At 38.7% G+C, this 18,903-nt stretch overlaps 1 protein-coding gene across 5 annotated transcripts in view; it reads right to left on the bottom strand.

Moving 5' to 3' along the window:
* The window catches only part of PSD3 (pleckstrin and Sec7 domain containing 3), a 366,738-nt gene that overhangs the window by 110,447 nt on the left and 237,388 nt on the right, over positions 1-18,903 (bottom strand). The window contains exon 1 of one of the 5 annotated variants that reach the window (XM_081046340.1): positions 13,175-13,513. The exons of the other annotated variants lie outside the window; for them this stretch is intronic. Coding sequence (XP_080902466.1) covers positions 13,175-13,336 — 162 coding nt within the window. The 5' untranslated portion in view covers positions 13,337-13,513. Of the gene's footprint in view, positions 1-13,174; positions 13,514-18,903 lie in introns of those variants that run through there. 5 annotated transcript variants of the gene reach the window in all.

Below are 18,903 nucleotides of genomic sequence, written 5' to 3'. Positions count from 1 at the left end.
TCCAACTGCCTACATGGCATACCTTAATTCCTATTACTGTATTTTTCTAATGTACAAAAATTACAACAAATACTTTATTGTAACATATGCTGATGTCACAGGAAAGTATTTTTTTATAACTACTAGAAAATGATAAGAATGTATTTTTCTATAATAGCATATAGTATACAAGGTGTGATCAAACAATATGGTGAATCTTTAAATAAAAATTTATTACAGCAAAAGACAGGTTGCAATTAATCTTCCTCAATATACTCCCCCTTGCTTAGAACACACTTATCCCATGTTCTTGCCACTTTCTGAAGCAGTTCTGGAAGTCCTCTTTCATGAGTGTCTTTAGTTGCGCTGTCGTGGCTGCCTCGATGCCCTGAATCATTTTGACTTTGGGGAAGAGCCAGAAGTTGCATGGTGCCAGATCTGGTGAATAAGGTGGATGAGGATACACCATAATGTTTGTATTTGACAGAAATTGCCATATACCAGAAGTGATGTGTGACACAGAACATTGTTATGATGGGGGATGATTTAGGGCACACTTTCAAACACACCTTCTCTCAACCATAGCTCACACCCAACTGACTGTACTGAACAAGCTGAAACTTGTCACACAATTACTAAGGTTCGAAGCGCTGCTTCCTGTATTGAAGATCCCTGCCTTTCTGTTGGATGGCACTTGGCAGCAGCATTCACTGTATTTCGTGATCACAGCTTGTATATTATACATATATTATACTATCAGTATTTATACAGAATAGTTTATTTTTATAACTACTATAAAACTATAAATCACCTTTGCAACATGAATGGTATAGTATAACAGTTGTAACACTTGTAACAGTATAGTATAAATAAAATCTCTTAACACTATTCACTCATTCATTCATCTATTCAGTCAACAAATATTTACTTAGTCTCTACTACCTGTCAGGTTGTCAGGTACTGATATAAGATATAGGCACTATAACTCCAGTGGTGAACAACACAGACATAGAACTTAGATTTAATGGGGGGTGGACAGACAATAAAGAAATAAGAAAACAAACAAACAGATAAAGATGATTCTGTCATTTTCTGGTAGACTACCAGATAATTATTATAAGGTAATTAAAATAAAAGCAAATACCGTGTTTCCCCAAAAATAAGACCTAGCTGGACCATCAGCTCTAATGCGTCTTTTCCATCTTGTGGAAAAAGTGTGTGTGTGTGTATGCGCGCGTGTTAGCTCATACAGAACATTTATGAAAGGATACAGAAGAAACCATTGACAGTGATGGTCTCTGGAAAGGGGCACTGGGGTGGGAAAGCGAATTTTCAATGTATAATCTCTGTACTGTTTGAATGTTTCCTACCCCATGCATGCTTACTTTTTCAACTAAAATTCTATATGATACTATATTTTAAACTCCGTGCACAGGTGATCGAGTCTTTTGCTTCTCTTTAGTCCCCACAATGCCTCACTAATTGTTTTGACCACAGCATACTTAAAACAGACAGACATAAACAAACAAACACTGGTTGAGACCTCAGGGACAGTGATCCTAATACCACAATTACGACGAGAGGCAGCAAATGTAGAAAAAATGAACAATGGACTAGAAATCCTAGTCCAAATGGACTAGACTTGTATCACACCTGCCTCTTCCATCAGCTGTTAGTGGCTTTAGGCCACTAACACTAACCTTTGATTTCTTCATCCGTCAAAACAGTATAACAACGCCTACCTCACAGAATCATGAAGATGAAATGAAACCATCATTGTGAAAACATTTATACTCTTTAAATCACCACACAAATAAAAGAGGTACTGTTGTTATACCCAGTCTACTCCTGTCCTTATTCCTGTCCTCTTTACAGAACACTTGAATTTAAACATCCAAAATCTGTCCATTCCACATCCCTTAGCCAATGAATAACCCATGTCAGACATATGCTGAGCGTGGGGAGAATCATTTATTTTGAATCTGAATCAAATTGGCAGTTTGGTATTAGGGGCAAATTATGCCAAAAACTAACATTTACTGAGTAGTTAACAAGTGCCAGGAACTGTTCCTAGGGTTGTACATGTATTATATCACTTACTCTTCACCACCACCCACGTGTATTATCCCCATTTTACAGATGAGGAAAATGGGGTGCAGAGAGGTGAAGTCAAGTGCTATTAAGTGGCAGATCACAAAAAGGAATCATAGGGCAGTTTCATTCCAAAGTCTTTTAAATTTCTTCCTTAACATTTTTTTCCTTAAAAAAAGTCTAGGCTTTCACTTCCTGTCTGCACTTCCGGGCACACAAACTAGCGTCTGCCATATAACCCTTCTTCCAAAATTTAGAAAGACAAGAGTACACAGTCTCTCACCACTGCAACTAGTACACTATTCTTTCAAGGATCTTTGAATGTGGCACAGAATTCCAAACCCGGATGCCTAACACTATTTTATAATGAGAGTCCTCTCTGTTTTAGGAGATGTCAGGCGGGAACGTCTGACAAGTGAAGGAACACCCTCTATATAGTTGAAATTTATTGAGTGCTACCATGTTCTGAGCTCTGAGCTGAGCACGTATGTGCATATTTCCATTTAACCTTCTATAACCTATGAAGTAAGAGTGAATTACTCCACTGATCTCCAAACTGGGATTAGGCAGATTGCTACTTGCTGTAGGTTGTCGGTTGTCAGATCAAATGCAAGATGCCCAGTCAAATGTATGAAAAGAAATGACCACGGTGACGCCATCTTGTACTCTGGACTCCATCTTGTTGGATAAACTAAATGCACTGACCTTGCTCACTTGCCAAAAAGATGTTATTTGCTGAGAAAGAACTTTTCAAGGACCGTACTAAATAGCTGTGCTTTTCAAGGACTAAGTAAAAAATGTTTCTTTCCCAGTAACGGAAAAAAAAGTTCATGAAAAACCAATGACTTGTAAAAGATAAATTTCCTTCCAATCACAATTCTTGGTAGACAACTAATGTAACCTGAATGCTTTTTTCCCTTTTTCTTTTTAAAGCTCCTGAGCTTAATCCCCAGAGAGAACACTTTTCTGGTTGCTGCCAGAATCTGTGTCCCCAAATTAAATTCAAGACCTTGAGTCAATGATTTTCTTGTCTTGTAGCCTTACCTTTCTCTCTAGGTCGATAAATGTGAACTTCAAATAAATAATGAACTTTTTTTAAAGCATAAGTGTGCTCCCAAATTTTGCATGAGACATATTTATAATAAACATTATTTATTATTTATCAGAAACTCAAATTTAACTGGGTATTCTGTATTTTTATTTGCTAAATCTGGCAACCCTACCCCAGTGACAGAGTTATTAAGTGGCAAAGTTGGAACTCAAACATAGGACTAAATAACTCCAGAGCCCATGTTCTTATTTACTACTTTACACTGTCTTCTTTGTCCTTCCCAAAAGGGAAACGCTATTACTATGTCAAAACCCTCCTGGGAAGAGGGTATGTATCCCACATAGAAGAGGTATTCTCACTGAAGTATAGATGGAAGAATTGCAACATAGGTTCCGAAAGGACCTTCATCTTCGAATCAATGTGGGCATTACAAACTAGTGTCCAAAAACATGCTGTACATGTGATTTAATGTAATCCTTAGAGCCTGAGAGCAGGGACAAAGTTAATGTAATTATGGTCTTAGTGAATCACTACCTCCACTACTATATGAGTGAAAATTAACTTCCAAAGTATTCTTTAGTATATGTAACTATTCTCTGACCTATGTATGCACAATGATTTTCAAATTCATTACATTTATAGTCATCTGCTGATTTTGCTTTTAATTCTTATACCCTAATCCTCTGGCACTGTAATTTATTCATCAAAAACTTGTCTGGATTTGGATAGCTAAGCCATGCTTTTGAAAAATATAACAATACCAATATTTTCAAAGAAGATTTTGGATGGTACATGCCATAATCTGTTGTTAGATCCTTTTGTTGTAAGCCTTACTTGTTGGGATGTGGCAGGCACGTAACATAATAAAGGGTGCTTCACAATTTTAGAACATTAAGGAAAACATAAATTCCAAGTGACCTTGTAAATTACGTGCAGTATTTTTTAAATATGTGAGAAAAATGATCAATTATATTTAATGACTATAGACATGATGATAAAGTTAATGTACACGGTTAAAAACTGTTTGCCAGGTAACATGCAGAGTTCTTTTTACAAATGGCTTGTAAAAAACGATCCCTGGGGGAGTGTGACATTTAGAGAGCTCACCAGGCATGGCATTTGTTCTCTGTCATTTCCATGCATTAGACAAAGCAATGAAGACAAACCAAATGGAAACAGAATTTATCTAAAGCAAGCAATACAGCCAAATTAAATAATTTAATCTGGTAGCAATGAGGCTTTTGGATTTCATAAACAGGAACATTTTCAAAAGAGATTTTGGAAACCCACATAGAACTGTCAGCTTTTCATTTTGCCAAGGGAGGAAATAAATTTAAACAAAACAAAACACTATCTACTATCGCCATCATTCCATAAAAATGAGTAACAAGGACAATCTCAAAATAAAGAACTGTTTTCCAAGAACAGACGAGTCTTACACTAACATTTGCACTCTAGACTGAACACTTTGACAGCAGCCAGCCACAGAACACTGTCTAGTCCCATAACTGCTAGAATATAGTGTTTTGAAAAAGATGCAATTAAAAAGAAAAGATATCTCTGTTACTTGGTACTTGCTAAACACAAAGTTAATTAAGACACACAAAACCATTCTAGTCACTGGAAATCATTCCAGTCTCCTATGTACCTATGTATGTTATTTTCCGTGCTATTCATTTTTAAATTCTTATCAAGGCAATACATGTATATCACGTTCATAATTAAAAATTACTGTAATGCTTATAATGAACATAACAGTCCCTCGATTTACCTCTGATTCTGCTGCTCAGAAGTAACTTTTTTCAACTCTTTTTATTTTTTCTGTTTCATTATGAACTATTGACTTTGAACTGTGGAACTCTGGAAAAAAAGCACTTAGCTCTATTACACACTCATACACCCTTACTCTCAGGCTCTTTCTCTCTCCTCTCCTCCACCCACAATCCTTCCACTAAAATAATACTGTAATCACAATTTGGAGGTACATCAATTTGCAGTGCCTACGTTATTATGACTTTGTAGATTTGAATTGCTCCTGAGCCATGTGTGCATTATGCTACATTTGCTTTTTTGTTTTCTTTCGAGTTGATGATCACCTCATTTTGGTGTTTACTCCATTTTCTAAGAGCCTATCTCTCATTCATCTCCATATTCTCCAGCAGAACTGGAAATCTCTCCATCCGGTCTGATACTTGATTCTCTCAGTGACACTGCTGGAAGCATCCTTGAGACCCTCTATTCTCCCACTCCAATCTAAACTGGTTGGTTTCCATCTCCTGCACAGTTGTTGTCCCAGGACTTCTCTTTACCATCGTCCTGGGGATTCCCTCTGCCTCTCTGCTACTACATTTCCTGTTTACTGGATATCAGGTGTTCTCTGCTCCAAACAACTGAGAAAAGGTACATGGGTGAGGACAGAAGGAGGAGACTGTCCATTGTGAAAAGTGTGTGCTTTTCACTTAATCTTGCTATTTTCGATGTGGGAATCTCTGCTGGCCTCAACTGAGCCTGATTTGCTCTATCTGCATTAATCTCTTAATCTATCTGCATAATTAATCTATCTGCATAATTAAGAGAGGAGTTGCAGAAGACGTGGGGTGTAAGGTCACTTCATATACAGATTCGGGGGGGGGGGCATTTAGAGGGTCCAGTTACTGATTTTACAATATTTAATCGGCTATTCCTGTTTTGACCCAATGCCACAGTGGCAGCCAGTGCCTTCAATTCCTAGACCTTCTCTGTGTTCTGTGGGGGAAAACCAGCCATTTCTTTCCTTGTCTTCCAGATACGCAAGCACTTGGATTTCAGATTTCTCTGGGGTGCTAAAATAGCTAACGAGTCTATGTGCTTTCCATTTTTCAAATTTTGTTGACCTCTTGAGGGCCCCCTGTCTTGTTTTCTGTGTTCTTGAAGATCTGAGTTCTACTCTCATTTTAGTGGTGTTTATCTAGGCATAGAGATAAAAGCATACTGTTGCCTTAAACTTTGCGAGTTATGCTTTTGCAGCATATAAATACCACTTAATCACAGTCTCAGAGATCACAGCAGGGGGTTGATGAGGCATACAAAAATTCCTTCAAAACTGTGCCCAATCATAACAAAAGTATTTTGGAGAGGTTTTCTATTTTACCTGTTTTCCAAAAAAAAAAAAAAAAATGTTTTGAGGAAGAAAACTGTCATAAAATCAGCATGCTGTTGGTACTTTATCAATCCCGCTAAGTAACAATAAAAAGCTTCTTCTCTCAAAGCACTTTCTTGTATCCACCTGCCTATTAGGTCTAGTTAGTTAAAGAGGCCCCAACCCTTCCAGTTTTTTATGCTGGATTAGAAGAAAACGCTGATAAAAAGCTGGGTAGAAATTAATTCCCCTGTCATGAGCCTGCTGGGGCTCCAGGGTCTAAAGCACGTGCTACTGCTTGCTGTGAACATCTCGGCAGGCCCAGTGGATTCCTCAGTGGTAGAGCTGAAGCTGACCCTGCTAAATTGCACCTTGGTGCCAGAAGGAGATTATCATGACAGACATATAATCTTATTTGATTCACAGGCAACACCTCTGAGATACTGTGGGTCTGGTTCTAGGCCACCGCAATAAAGCAAGTTGTAATCTTTTTGCTGGTAGAGGGTCTTGCCTCCCATCTCTAAAAAAAAAAAAAAAATCAACATCTGTGAAGCAGAATAAAGTGCAGCACAACAAAACAAGGTGTGCCTGTACTGGAATCACACAAAAACTTGGCACCTCAGATTGGAATCTGATGATAATAAATAAATAGATGTCTCTGCCTGCCTTGGGTACTGTCTCCTATCCTAACATTTAACTGCCTCATACAATGAAATGAGTTAGGATCTAAAGAGAGGGCCTCAGCCAGTACTTTCTTAAAAATTTTGACATGAAGCATTTATTCCAACAAATCTACCTAGAAAAACAAATCCACTGAAATCAGATGATCCATGTTCACAAACAGTACACTAAATGTTGTACCATCAGAATGTGGTGGACCAGATTTTTACAACATAATGAAAAGTAATCTGCTTAAAGGGTAAAATAACGCTCAAAAATCTTAATTAAAATTAGAGATAAAGGAGTAACTCCCATGATAAATTACTGAGGAACCATCTCGCCCAGCCATTCATGGTTTCTCCATCACTGTGGAAGAGGAAGCAAAAAACATTCTCCAAAAATCTCCTGTTAGTCCCTAAGCTGAATGCAATCCCTGAATTCAAACCAGGTACCCAAGCATGATCTAACAACAGATTGCTATAAAGGAAAGGCATCATCCTGAAAAAGGTAGACATCTGGTCATCATTCATATTCTCACACAAGAGCCCCTGACAGTTAACTTCGAGTTATCATGACACTACTAACCTCCCTGGATCTTCAATGAAAAAAGTCCAAGTAGTTTTTTCTCCCTTACCTGTCACTGTAACAATATTTCATAGATTTTTTTCATTTTCCCTTTCCTTGATTCTGACAAGGGTATTATACTAGCTTGCCAAGAATGATGGCGTAGACCAGCCTTTTCTTTACAATGTTCAAATACTGTGTGGAAGCTCAGAAACACCTACTTTAGGACACCATCACGGGAAGAATATACTCAAAGACAAAGGCATGAGTATAGCAGAGCAAAAATGCAGTATTAACACTGGGAGTTATTTTAGACACTCAAACCCAGCATACCACCACCCACACACTTGGATTAAGTGAAAATGGGTAAACAGTGTGATGATGAAAATCAGCTTTTAATTATACTCATGGGTCAACAAGTGTCATCCCATCAAGAGCAGAGTTTATTCAACTGCCTTAATAATCATTTGTATATCCTTAAAAAAAGATATTAATTTATATAAAAGTACTGGTGAAATTCAGAAACAAGCTGGGATGGGGGTAGAGGGGCAGTTAGGGTCAGTGGGGAACCCAAAAAAACAAACCCAACAACAAAACCAGTATCACTTTGTTAGCTTGACAATTTCAAAATAAAACCAAAGGTAGTGAAAGCCGCTGGTTAGGGGCATCGCTGATTCAAGTCTTAAAAGAGGGTTAAAACAACAATTGATAATGATGTAGTCTGTAGAACTACATTCCAGAAGGGGCCAGGTCTCTTCTTAAGACCTCTTTTGGGTAAAGCCCGCATTAAAATATCAAAATGTGTTAGTTTGGCAGAATCACACCTGTGGGAAAAGCACAACTTTGATAAAATTATGACCGAGATTTTAACACGGACATCATTGGAGGGTCTGTGGGAAGAGCACGGGCTTGTGGGAGGAGTCCTCACACTCTGTGCCAGTGTGAAAACCCCGCGGGAAGAACCCTGTGCTTACAACAGAGCCCTTCCCCGTGACTTCCTCTTCCTTTCTGTAACTTCCTCCTCCATCTTTGTCTGGTTCAGTGTGTGCATGTGGTTTGCCATGTCTGCACACACTGGATAGAAATCCTTCTTTTTCCCTTAATACATCCTTTTGGCGATGGAATACCTAGTCAATTCTGTTTTTCCAGTCGACAACTTCTTGGACCACAGGAAGTGATTCCAGTGGGAAGACAGTAGAACCAATAAAAGAAAAATAGGCTTCTGGAGATAAAATAGCTTTTCTCTTTGCATTACCAGAAGCACTTTGTGAAAGACACTTCCTCCCTGCTTCTCTCATGTGCCAGAGTTATAACGAGTACAGAGAGATGTTCTTGATATTCTGACCCTAATAGTTTAAATCCAGTCCTGCTGAAAGGATCCAGCGAAAGGGTGCATTTATGAGGTTAAAAGATGTTCTTCAATTTAGGAATAAAAAATATATAAAAAGCCATTTTCAGGAAAATGTTCACATTATGATTAAGGATTTTCCCCATATTGTATGAAATATACATTTTTGAATAGGCAGTTATAAACGACCCGTTGAACCAGAATCTCTTCCCTAGGCTTTAGACTTAGTCTAAAGAACAAAAAGGATCTAGTAACGAATGACAACAATCTGCAAACCTCTCATGGAAAACTTCAGGTTGCAAAAGGGTATTGTTGCTTTGTGTATAAATTTGATTCACAGGGAGAGAAATGATTAACATTTACCTAACAATGCTAAAGAAATAACAAGCAAAGCCTATGCAGGACGGAGAGAATAGAGTTGATCGTACCTTTCAACACTATTGCAACGTGTTTTATGAAACACTGAATTAGGCACTCCCATATACCTTGGACATGTTTATGGTTAACATCTCCTAGCACTGGAAGAGGTTTATTCAAAATACATGTAAAACTCACTTTCCCTGAATATAGCTCATTCTTTAGGTTCCTTTTCCAGAGGAAATAACCCCCACCAACCTCCACAATATTTCTAAAATTAACATCGCTTAGAACAAAGATACCATTTTATCAATGCCTGCATTTATGGATGAGTCTCAGGGAGAAGTGATTCGTCTAGGCGCGTACTGCTAATTAGTGAACAAAACCCAGGCTATTCCACCAGGATGCAGCCCTATGCGGGCACAAATGGTCAGTGTTTTCATCTTACCCAAAGAAGTACCAAGGGTTTCACTCTAACATTTCACTGTTGAAGAAATTGATTTCTTTGCCAATATTCAACAGTATGGCAAAGAAATCAATTTCTTCAACAGTTCACCTGAATCTAGACGATGGTCAATCAAAAAAGTCTTGGTTCAATCTCTAGTCTCATACTATTCCTAAAAAAATACCTCAAGAGTTCAACAATGCAGCTTGTGTTCACCCACAACATAAAGAAAACAAAAGCATGGGGTTGAGATTTCCCAATTTATAATGTATAATGTGGTCTGGCAAGAGGGAAGGAAAGAAGCGATATTATTAACATGAACTTTTACAGATTTATGTTTTAAACCTACAGTTGACTTATTCAAGCTAAAAATTAAGCAACACCAAAATAATTTAGATTTGAGGTATACCTAGATCCAGAGGAGAAATATGGAAATGTTTGGCAGAACGGAGGCTTAATCAACATCATCTTACACTGCACACACCAAATTCCAGAGTTATTTGCCTTTCAAGAAATTGATTCCAAAATGTTAACTTCTGTCAAAGGAAGAGCAGCCAGCTGAGCCTGACAGCAGGAAGGTCCGCACTGCCCCCTCACGGTCAGGAACCTCTTCCAATATCAGACCCTGAACTGATAAACAGCTGAAATCAAAGTCAGGCTTGACGAAGACATTTTAATAATGAATGCACTCTCCACAAAATGCATAAATATGCTTCTAAAACATATTGACATTTGTGTCCTGCCCATTTTATCAGCTTCAGAATTTGCTATAAAAAATATTATCTAGAAAGGGGCAAAGCCACACTCTATCCAGACGTCTCAAGAGTAGGATTTAAAATACCTTAAAAAAAAACAAAAAGGCCACACAGAGAATCAAGTTGTAAAGAAAATAACATATAAATTGTGTTTGAGTAGCTTAAACAATATTCAATATGCACCACAAAGGATTAGAAAATTCAATTTTCTGAATTCAAAGTGAGAGCGAGGAAAGCCTTTAAGATATTTTGCTGAAATCAAAGGCAACAGTATTAATCCTTTCAGAAGTCCTTTAACACTTGCTTCAAATGAAGAACAAAAATGAATAAACCAGATAAAAAGTGAGGACTACAGATAAATCAATATTTAGTAAACCTTTAGTTTTTAATGGACAGAAAAGCAGAAGTTAGAAACACACAAAAAGGAAAGCTTTCAAGGAATACAAAACATCTAATAACTCCAACTCTCTGACAAGGGGAAATATCATTACACCTATTTTAGAAAAAGACAGAGTTCCAAAGAGACAAAAGTAAATCTAGGAGCATATCACAAGTTAATGGTACATTATCCTTTTGTGGGGGGTGAGATTGATAAGGGGTAATTTCTTCTGATCTTAGATTAGACATCTTGCATTTTGGACGAAGTCAGATAATCAAAAAGTGTTATTTACATGATTAGCAGGAAGAAATAGTGATTTAAGAGCTAAAAAAGTGCTACTAGATATAAGTAAGGTGAATGAGAACTGATTATTAACCCCTGGAGTAAAACGTGTACACTGTGGATAGGAATATATATTGATAGGTATTTATACACATTTATAATACAATTTAGTCTACTATATTTAGGGTACACGCCTATAGTGTTATTCAGTTTACTTCATCTAGGGAACAAAAATGGCTAGTCAAAGATTAAGATTAATCTATCTAATTTCCTATTCTAATGATTTTCTATTAGCTACTTCTGGTGTTCAATTTTGAAAGACTATATAATCCTATAAAAATCTCTTGTGAGATATTGGGGACTTGGATACATTCGTCAATAAACACTCCAGAACTTAGAGACCACATATGCCTTAAAAAATATAATTAAAAAAAAACACCTGACTATAATCTCCAAAGTACCATGTGATGGCCTATGAACTACAATTAATTCTACCGGTAGTCTTTTATACTGTTACTCCTTGTTATGTTTGCAGTATGCCCAAAAAAGGCTTGGCTTTCTCTTGCATATTCCTAACAGATAAGAGAACCTATTCTGTGAGAGAAGAAAGTAGACTTTTCCTTTTGCAACTTGGAATTGGTGGTAGCTGAAGAGGGTCTGTTAATTCCCCACAGCCTTTGACAGCATACTGTGGGTATAATCCATATTAAAATCTACAGATGCTTCTTAGCACTCTTAATAGAAGCCAGTGTTAGAGTCGTGCTGAGAATCACATACATGCTTACATAAATTTAGTTATTCAACAATATAATAAGCCATCCAGGTCTATCTCAGCAGGGTACAATAGTCATCACACCACAGGAGATCTCATAACAGTTTTTGTAGAAACCAGTAAATACATTCCCGTACAAGTCACATTAACAGGACTGTGAAGTCACATGTTTCTCCCTAAAGCTACAGCTTTGGAAAAAAAATACTAAGGAGGAAAGAGCTACAGCTGAAGATATTCTAGCTAGAAAATTTGCTAGTGATTGATGGGGTTAGAACCCACTGTGTCATAATCTAAGGGGGTGGATAGGAAACCAACATGATTCTTAAAGTCACACTAATGTATTTTGCCCTCTTCTCCCCCACCCCTGCCATATCTTGAGGGGAACCTGTTATTACCCAAGTCTTTCAATAATGTAAACGTCATAGAAGGGGAGTGGGAGGGTAAAAGCCTAATGTCACTCTCAGTGGGTCTGGATATATAACCATGAGAAGACTGAAATGACCCTGAGGTCCACCTCCTGAAGCTTTTCCTGCACATTATCAAACCTCTGACTCGCCACCATAATCATCTACATTTCCAGCCCTAGAGTTCTGTGATCTTATGATTCTATTATTCCATTTTTAAACCTGTGGAGTGGGAGTGTTTCTGAGTACCCTGCTCACACAGATGGTGGTGGGAAGACTCTCAAGAATATGTTGCATGTAGTAAATGCCCATTTCACTACGTAATCACTCCCTTCACATTTCATATGATGGTACCCTACTGACAACCTCAAAAAGACCGGTAATTAACAGCAGCACAGCATTAGCACGCTTACATGTAAGGAACAGGAAAGAAGACATTCTTCCCAATTACATATACTGGAGGTTGAGGATGCTGAACAAGCCAAGAATGTAGTGTAACAGGAGCAGGTCCCTACCGTGTATCAGCTCCACATATTGCGAGCAGAGCAGGAACGGGAAGGCAAGAGGAACTAACTGAATGACAAAATCATACACAAAGTCTCTGTATTCCTGATGCTCTAAAAATACACTCCACTGACAAATCATTTGTCAAGGCAACCTGTCAGAGACTAAAAGCAAGATCAATGTGCCACCAACACTTTCCCACAATCATCTCATTTTGAGCATTGCTTCACCCTTTTCTTCCACAAACTGGCTCTTTACAAAACTGACCCAGGCCACAGCCATCTGTATATCTGGAGTTCAGATCCCATCCTTTTCACCTACCTAATCTCACCTGATTATCTTAGAGCCATTTTATACACTTTACTTTCCCAGTCTGTCACTGCACATTAGACATTGGCAAAGACTATCAAATTTTGTTACCCTAACATACCATTGTCAATATGGTTTAACAGGATATTTCTTTACCTTGGTCTCCTTAGCAGAAAACTCTGAGGAGTTGGAAATTTTCATAGACTTTGACCGGTGGGACTGCTGCCGCCGGATAGAATCCTCCCGGGAGTATTTCACGGAACCTGAGGTCCTTACCCGCACCTTGCTGGTACTCTGAACACTATTCACACCAATCATTTCGAAGGGTGACTGAGGAAGGGGTTTGGAGAAATAAAAAGGCACTTTCCAACCGCTGCAAGGCTCTAACGCTGGAGGAGCTCTGTCGTGTTGTGCCTGAGCAGCTCGGAGTGCAGGGATCCGCGTTAGCTTAACGAACACCAGGCAGCCTCCCCCAGCATCTTCAACTACCCTATTTGCAGCGAGTCTGATTGTTCCAGGCTCGGCTCACGTCACTGGCTGCAAAGAGGAAAAAAAAATGCAATCCCACCCCTGCCACTCAGCTCTCTGTTACACACACACACACACACACACACACACACACGCACACACACCATATTCACACACTGGAACCAATGGCAATTGGCCAGGCAAGCAATTCATTAACATTCCAAATAGCAACACTATTTCTCTTGTGATATTGTGCATCAAGCTCATTAATGTCAACAAAATAGAGATATCACAAATAAAAGTCTCAAGTAATCTGTTAGGCACCGTGTGGGGTGGGAATAGAGATAAATTTCCAAAAGGAGGAAAAAAAAATACGGATGGACATCAAAAGGCTCAATCAATTATGGGCTAGTAAAAGGATGGCAGCCACAAAGGCATCTCAATGATCATTTATTTTCTTCTCTTTTCTCTTCCATGCCACACATTGTTTCACAGTAATTCAAACTGTGTTGCTTTCTGAAGAATTAAATTGTTTCTTACAGCTTTAGACTACTACAGCCAGATATTTAAACAGGAATTATGTCAGCCTGTATGAGAAATCCAGAATAAAGACGTTATGCTACCTCCCTGTCATACTGGAAAGTTAAAAAAAAATTGGTTTGTTAGCACACGTTAACTTTACATATGGCTTAGAGCGAGACCAATAAAGCCAACTCCGATCACTGAGGAGCAAGAAGCTTTTCCAAGAGCTATAAACGCTCTGTCAGTGTACAAGAACACATGCAACTTTCTGAGTAAAAATTACAAACTGGAGATTATTAGATGATCAGATAATTTTAGTTCCTGACCTATGAAGTGACTTTGGAGCATAATACTCAGGATTGCAATGCCTCTCTTATCTGGTATCCTAAGAGCAGAGACACAAAGGAGGTTTTAGTATTAATGTAAATAACAAAATGTAACTGTAGATTGTAAAATGCTAATCTGAGAAGACAGGCTGCCTCCACCAATCCCACTCCTCAGATCGAAACTTCTCTTTGATGACTGAGGATTACAAACTTTGCATAGCGTGTGGCAAAGCACTGATGTTCCCAGCACCCTTTAAACATACAGGGCTGTTTCCTCCACAGTCAGTAAGCCAGGAGGGTGGTATTTGTACTTCGGTTCGGTTTCATCCTCACATCAGGGGATTCTTCCCACCCTCCTCTAGACTTCTTTATTTTCCATCACCCATCTTTGAAGCACTTGATGCTTCAACTCTGCTATGAGCAAAACAAAGATATTAACTAATTTTGGTAGAATTTTGTCTAAATAATAATAGATAATAGGTTTTGGAAGACCTTGGGGGAATCTCCTCTCCTTTAAGAATGCACTGAGTTTAGAGTCTATGACATTATTTTAGCTATTTTGAGGTAAAATTTTCTCTCTCGACAGGTTATTTGAAGCTACTGAATAACTGTCCTTTAAAGTAAATTTAAAAAAATGCTGTAGTGACTTTATACTTTATAAAGCATGTAACAAAGACATAAAAAGTGGTATGCTATAACGTTATGATAAAATTTATCATTTAGAATATGCATAATTCGGACTTAAGCATATGATGATTCTGTAGGCAAATATCTCCATTTTACACCAGTAAGCCTGAAGCAGAACCCATGAAGGGACTAACAGCAGAGCCAAGATGAAAATGTTAAAAGTATTATGTAAAAGACATAAGCCCCTGTCTCAGCGTGGTTATAAATACAGAGCATTGGTTTAAAGAAACATGTCTTTTGGATATTTGCCAGGCACCATAATGAGGAGTTAGAATACGTCTTCTGATGAACTTAATTTCCTTTTCTGTACCAAAAAGGTTACATAAAAAGAATGAAAACCACATGCTAGCATGTACAGAAATGGAATCTGATCTACAGCTTGATTTCTGAGGAGGTTAGTAGAAATATGCTATCTTTACCCAAATACAGCAGGTCCTCGAATAACATCATTTCGTTATAACATTGATGAGACGCTGTAGGAACTTAACTCTAGTTCATATCAATTAGCCTGTGGTAAAAATGGTTTCATTATACTTTGTTTCGCTAAAGTCTCAGAATCTATTGACAACATTAAGTGAGGACTTACTGTACGTGATCTTTACCCAAAGACCGTCCAACTGGCATTATTAGTCCTGCAATGTCATTGTCATTGCTAATAAAAACTTAACATCTGTTTAACACCTTCTACTTTACAGAAGTAACATGTTAGCTCATTTTGATTCTCAACATGACAATTTTGTGAGGTGGGTGAGGTGATATTACAATCCCCACTTTACAGATGAGAGAAGTCAGTTGAGGAGGCTATGGGGGTTCCTCAAAAACAAAAAAAAAATAACAACAGAATTGCCAAATCCGCACTTTAAACTATACCAGAAACCACACTGTCTTTCCATGTACTACGGCTGTTTACATTGCCCTTTCCTTTTTAAACAGGATATGAACCTTTCTCAAAGTCAGGGAGAGAAAAGTCTTCCTTTACCCCTCCCCTGCATTCTCTGTTCAAATCCAATTTCTACCTAGACAGAGGGAATGGAATCGCAGGATAAGAATTAACGACATGATGCGTATAACATATCTGCGCATGTCCTCACAAGGTACGAGAATGTAAAGAAGCTGGCAGAATCCCTAGCCCTCAGGGTCCTGTGCTGCTCTGGCTTTATCCTACTGACCTAAACTTAATTCCCAATACTTCCCCATGACATCTTCTCCTTCAGTCAGGCCTCTGTCTTCATTCCAGGTTAATCCATTGGGCTCTGGTTTCCACTTAACCCACACATGAAACACAGCCCACGTCTGTTCTGAGGCTTTCCTGAATTACTCCCCATTTACTGTTCTCACCCTGGAACTCTGCTGCTCCACCCTGGTCCTCCACACAGCTGGCTTCCCATCACTCACAATTCAGCCCAAATGCTATCTTTTCCGAGGGACTTTCTCCAGCCACCCTTCCTAAAACAGCCTACACCCTCTGCCCCAGTCATTCTCCACCGTAACTGCTGTCTCGTTTTCATGGCACTCAGGCCTGTCTGACATCGTCTGCATCTCAGAGCCTACAACAGGATCTGGTAGAGCGCAGGAGCTCAATGACTATCTGCCAAATAAACACACTCCTTAAGGATACAGAAAGCTTCCCTTCTCTATTGTTTTTCTTAAGACAATTCAGCATTATTTTTTCTGAAAAAGAAATAGTTCAAATAATTCTTGTATGAAAAGAATTAGTTCATACAAGAGAGGATGCTGTGAAATTTAAGTTTTCTTCCCACACCAGCCTCCTTCTGCCCAGCAACAGGCACTAATGTCAGTTACCCATACGTCCTTCCAGAGGTAATCCTTCCACGTACACTGTGTGCACGCATGTGCTTTCTCTCCTTATGGGTTATAAATTAAAGCATGACACATATTCTTTGCTTCTTGCCTTTTCCCCTTATCTCAGGGTCTTTCTACATCAGTACAGATAAAGCTACCTCACTCTCGTTAATAGCTGCATATAGCAGTCCAGTGTTTAGAATATCATGCTATTAGGGTCTTATTATTGGATATTTACTTTAGTCTTTTCCTACCATAACTAAGGATGCAGTGAATATGTCTGTAATATACCACATCTTAAAAACATTTAAACAACATGGTCTTCCAATTGTCCTCTGAACAAGTCTTATTTTCTTCCTCCTACACGTTTTCATACCCACAGTTGCGGTGTTAGGTACATATGGGGTTCGCAACTAGATTCAATATGGAAAGAAATCCCTTCAAAGACATAATGGATGGACCTGTCCTGCCCTACCCTGTTCTGAGAGGGCTTGACAGTTTCAGATGTGAGCCAGCCTGTGAATTGTAGAGAGCCTGCTTGCTATAAAATAAAGGCAGGCCTCCTGGAGAGCAGCAGCTGTTTAAAAGTATAAAAATAACTCTCCATACAAGCTTTAGCAGAAAATAAAGGTGACTTCCACATCAAATAGAAATGCAGGAGAAATTTAATTATGCAAATTAGTTAACTGGAAGGCATCACCTTCTAAATGTTTTCTCTGACTGAAGTCACTATTTAGTACATAGGCCCTAAAAGACTTCTAAAAGGTGTCCCAGGCAATGAAAAAACTCTCTAAACCTACTAACAGGCAGAATCCCAGAAAATGAACTCAATTTAATGCATCCTTTGTGTGTGCCTATTAGGTACCATGTGCTGGGGATATATACAACATTGACAGATAAGGTCCCTACTTTAGGTTGGGGGTGGGAAGTAGAAAGAACCGGAAATTCTATTGCCATAATCATAATGGTGAATACCTTTGGACTATCAATGAACTGAAGACTTGCAGAAGCCCAAGGAGAGAAGCCCAAGTGCTAATGACTTCTAAATACCAACTGTCCAGAGGTACAATACCGTACGTAGAAGGGCCAGGGATGAGGAGAGAGGCGTAAGGTGATAAGAGGAAACCAGCTTCAGTTTATTTTCAGAACAGAATGGTGGATGTACACGTAACTTAAAAGGATCTCGTGGCTCTCTCTAGGTTCTTTACATCACACTGGTTTGTAAGAAACAGTAAAGCGCCAGAATGCTGATCTGGGAATTAGAGGTCAGGTGCTCGCTGAGGCTTCCTGGTGATGACTGTCACATGGCCCAACGTCTTCAAGAAGCTCGTGTTGCTGTCATAAAGATACTAATGAATGATTTCTTTCCTAGCTGTTCATTTGGACTTAATTTCATTGGTAGAGCTAGAAGGGACCTTAGAAATAATTGCCTTCAATCTCTTCATTTTATCAATGAAGATTCCTGAGACCCAGAAACATGATCTCATAACTAATAACCGACAGAACTGAGGCTTGTGTCCTGGTTTCCTAATTTCCAATAGAAGTTGTTTTTCTCCTAGGCTGTTCGCTCCTTGAAGGCTCAATAGTCCACGGCCACACATCTTTCCAGACTGCAGTAAGGCTTGGAATGGTTACCTTGAAATGGAAAATTCAGTATGAGGAGACGGATTCCAAAAATGAAATGTAAGCCAGCCTCTCATATAGTAATAGCAGAAAGGAGACATGAAAAATCATCTCTACCAATAGCTTAGGAACTAGTCTTGGGGTCCAGAAAAATGTGCGACAGCTTCTGGACCCTGACACGGCAGGAATGAGATATGTATCCTTCTGTTCTCTGGGAGCTATTCCTCCCCATACAGCAACATGATCACAAAATTAGTTAACCCTCTAGAGAAAACTATCTACTTCACTCCGGTCATTGAGAGTACAGAAAAACAACAAATGATTTTCCATATTAAACACAGATATTTCCTGTCTTTTTCTAGGCTTTCCCGTCTGACACTTCTCTAGTCTGGGGACCCATTCTGAACCCCAGCAGATGGTGGCAGTCCAGATCCACCTAGTGCTCTACACTCTCGG

Source organism: Rhinolophus hipposideros (genome assembly GCF_964194185.1).
Source record: "Rhinolophus hipposideros genome assembly, chromosome: 4".
NCBI lineage: Eukaryota > Metazoa > Chordata > Mammalia > Chiroptera > Rhinolophidae > Rhinolophus > Rhinolophus hipposideros.
The sequence above is the reverse complement of the archived record's forward strand: the minus strand, read 5'-3'. Positions and strand labels throughout refer to the sequence as shown.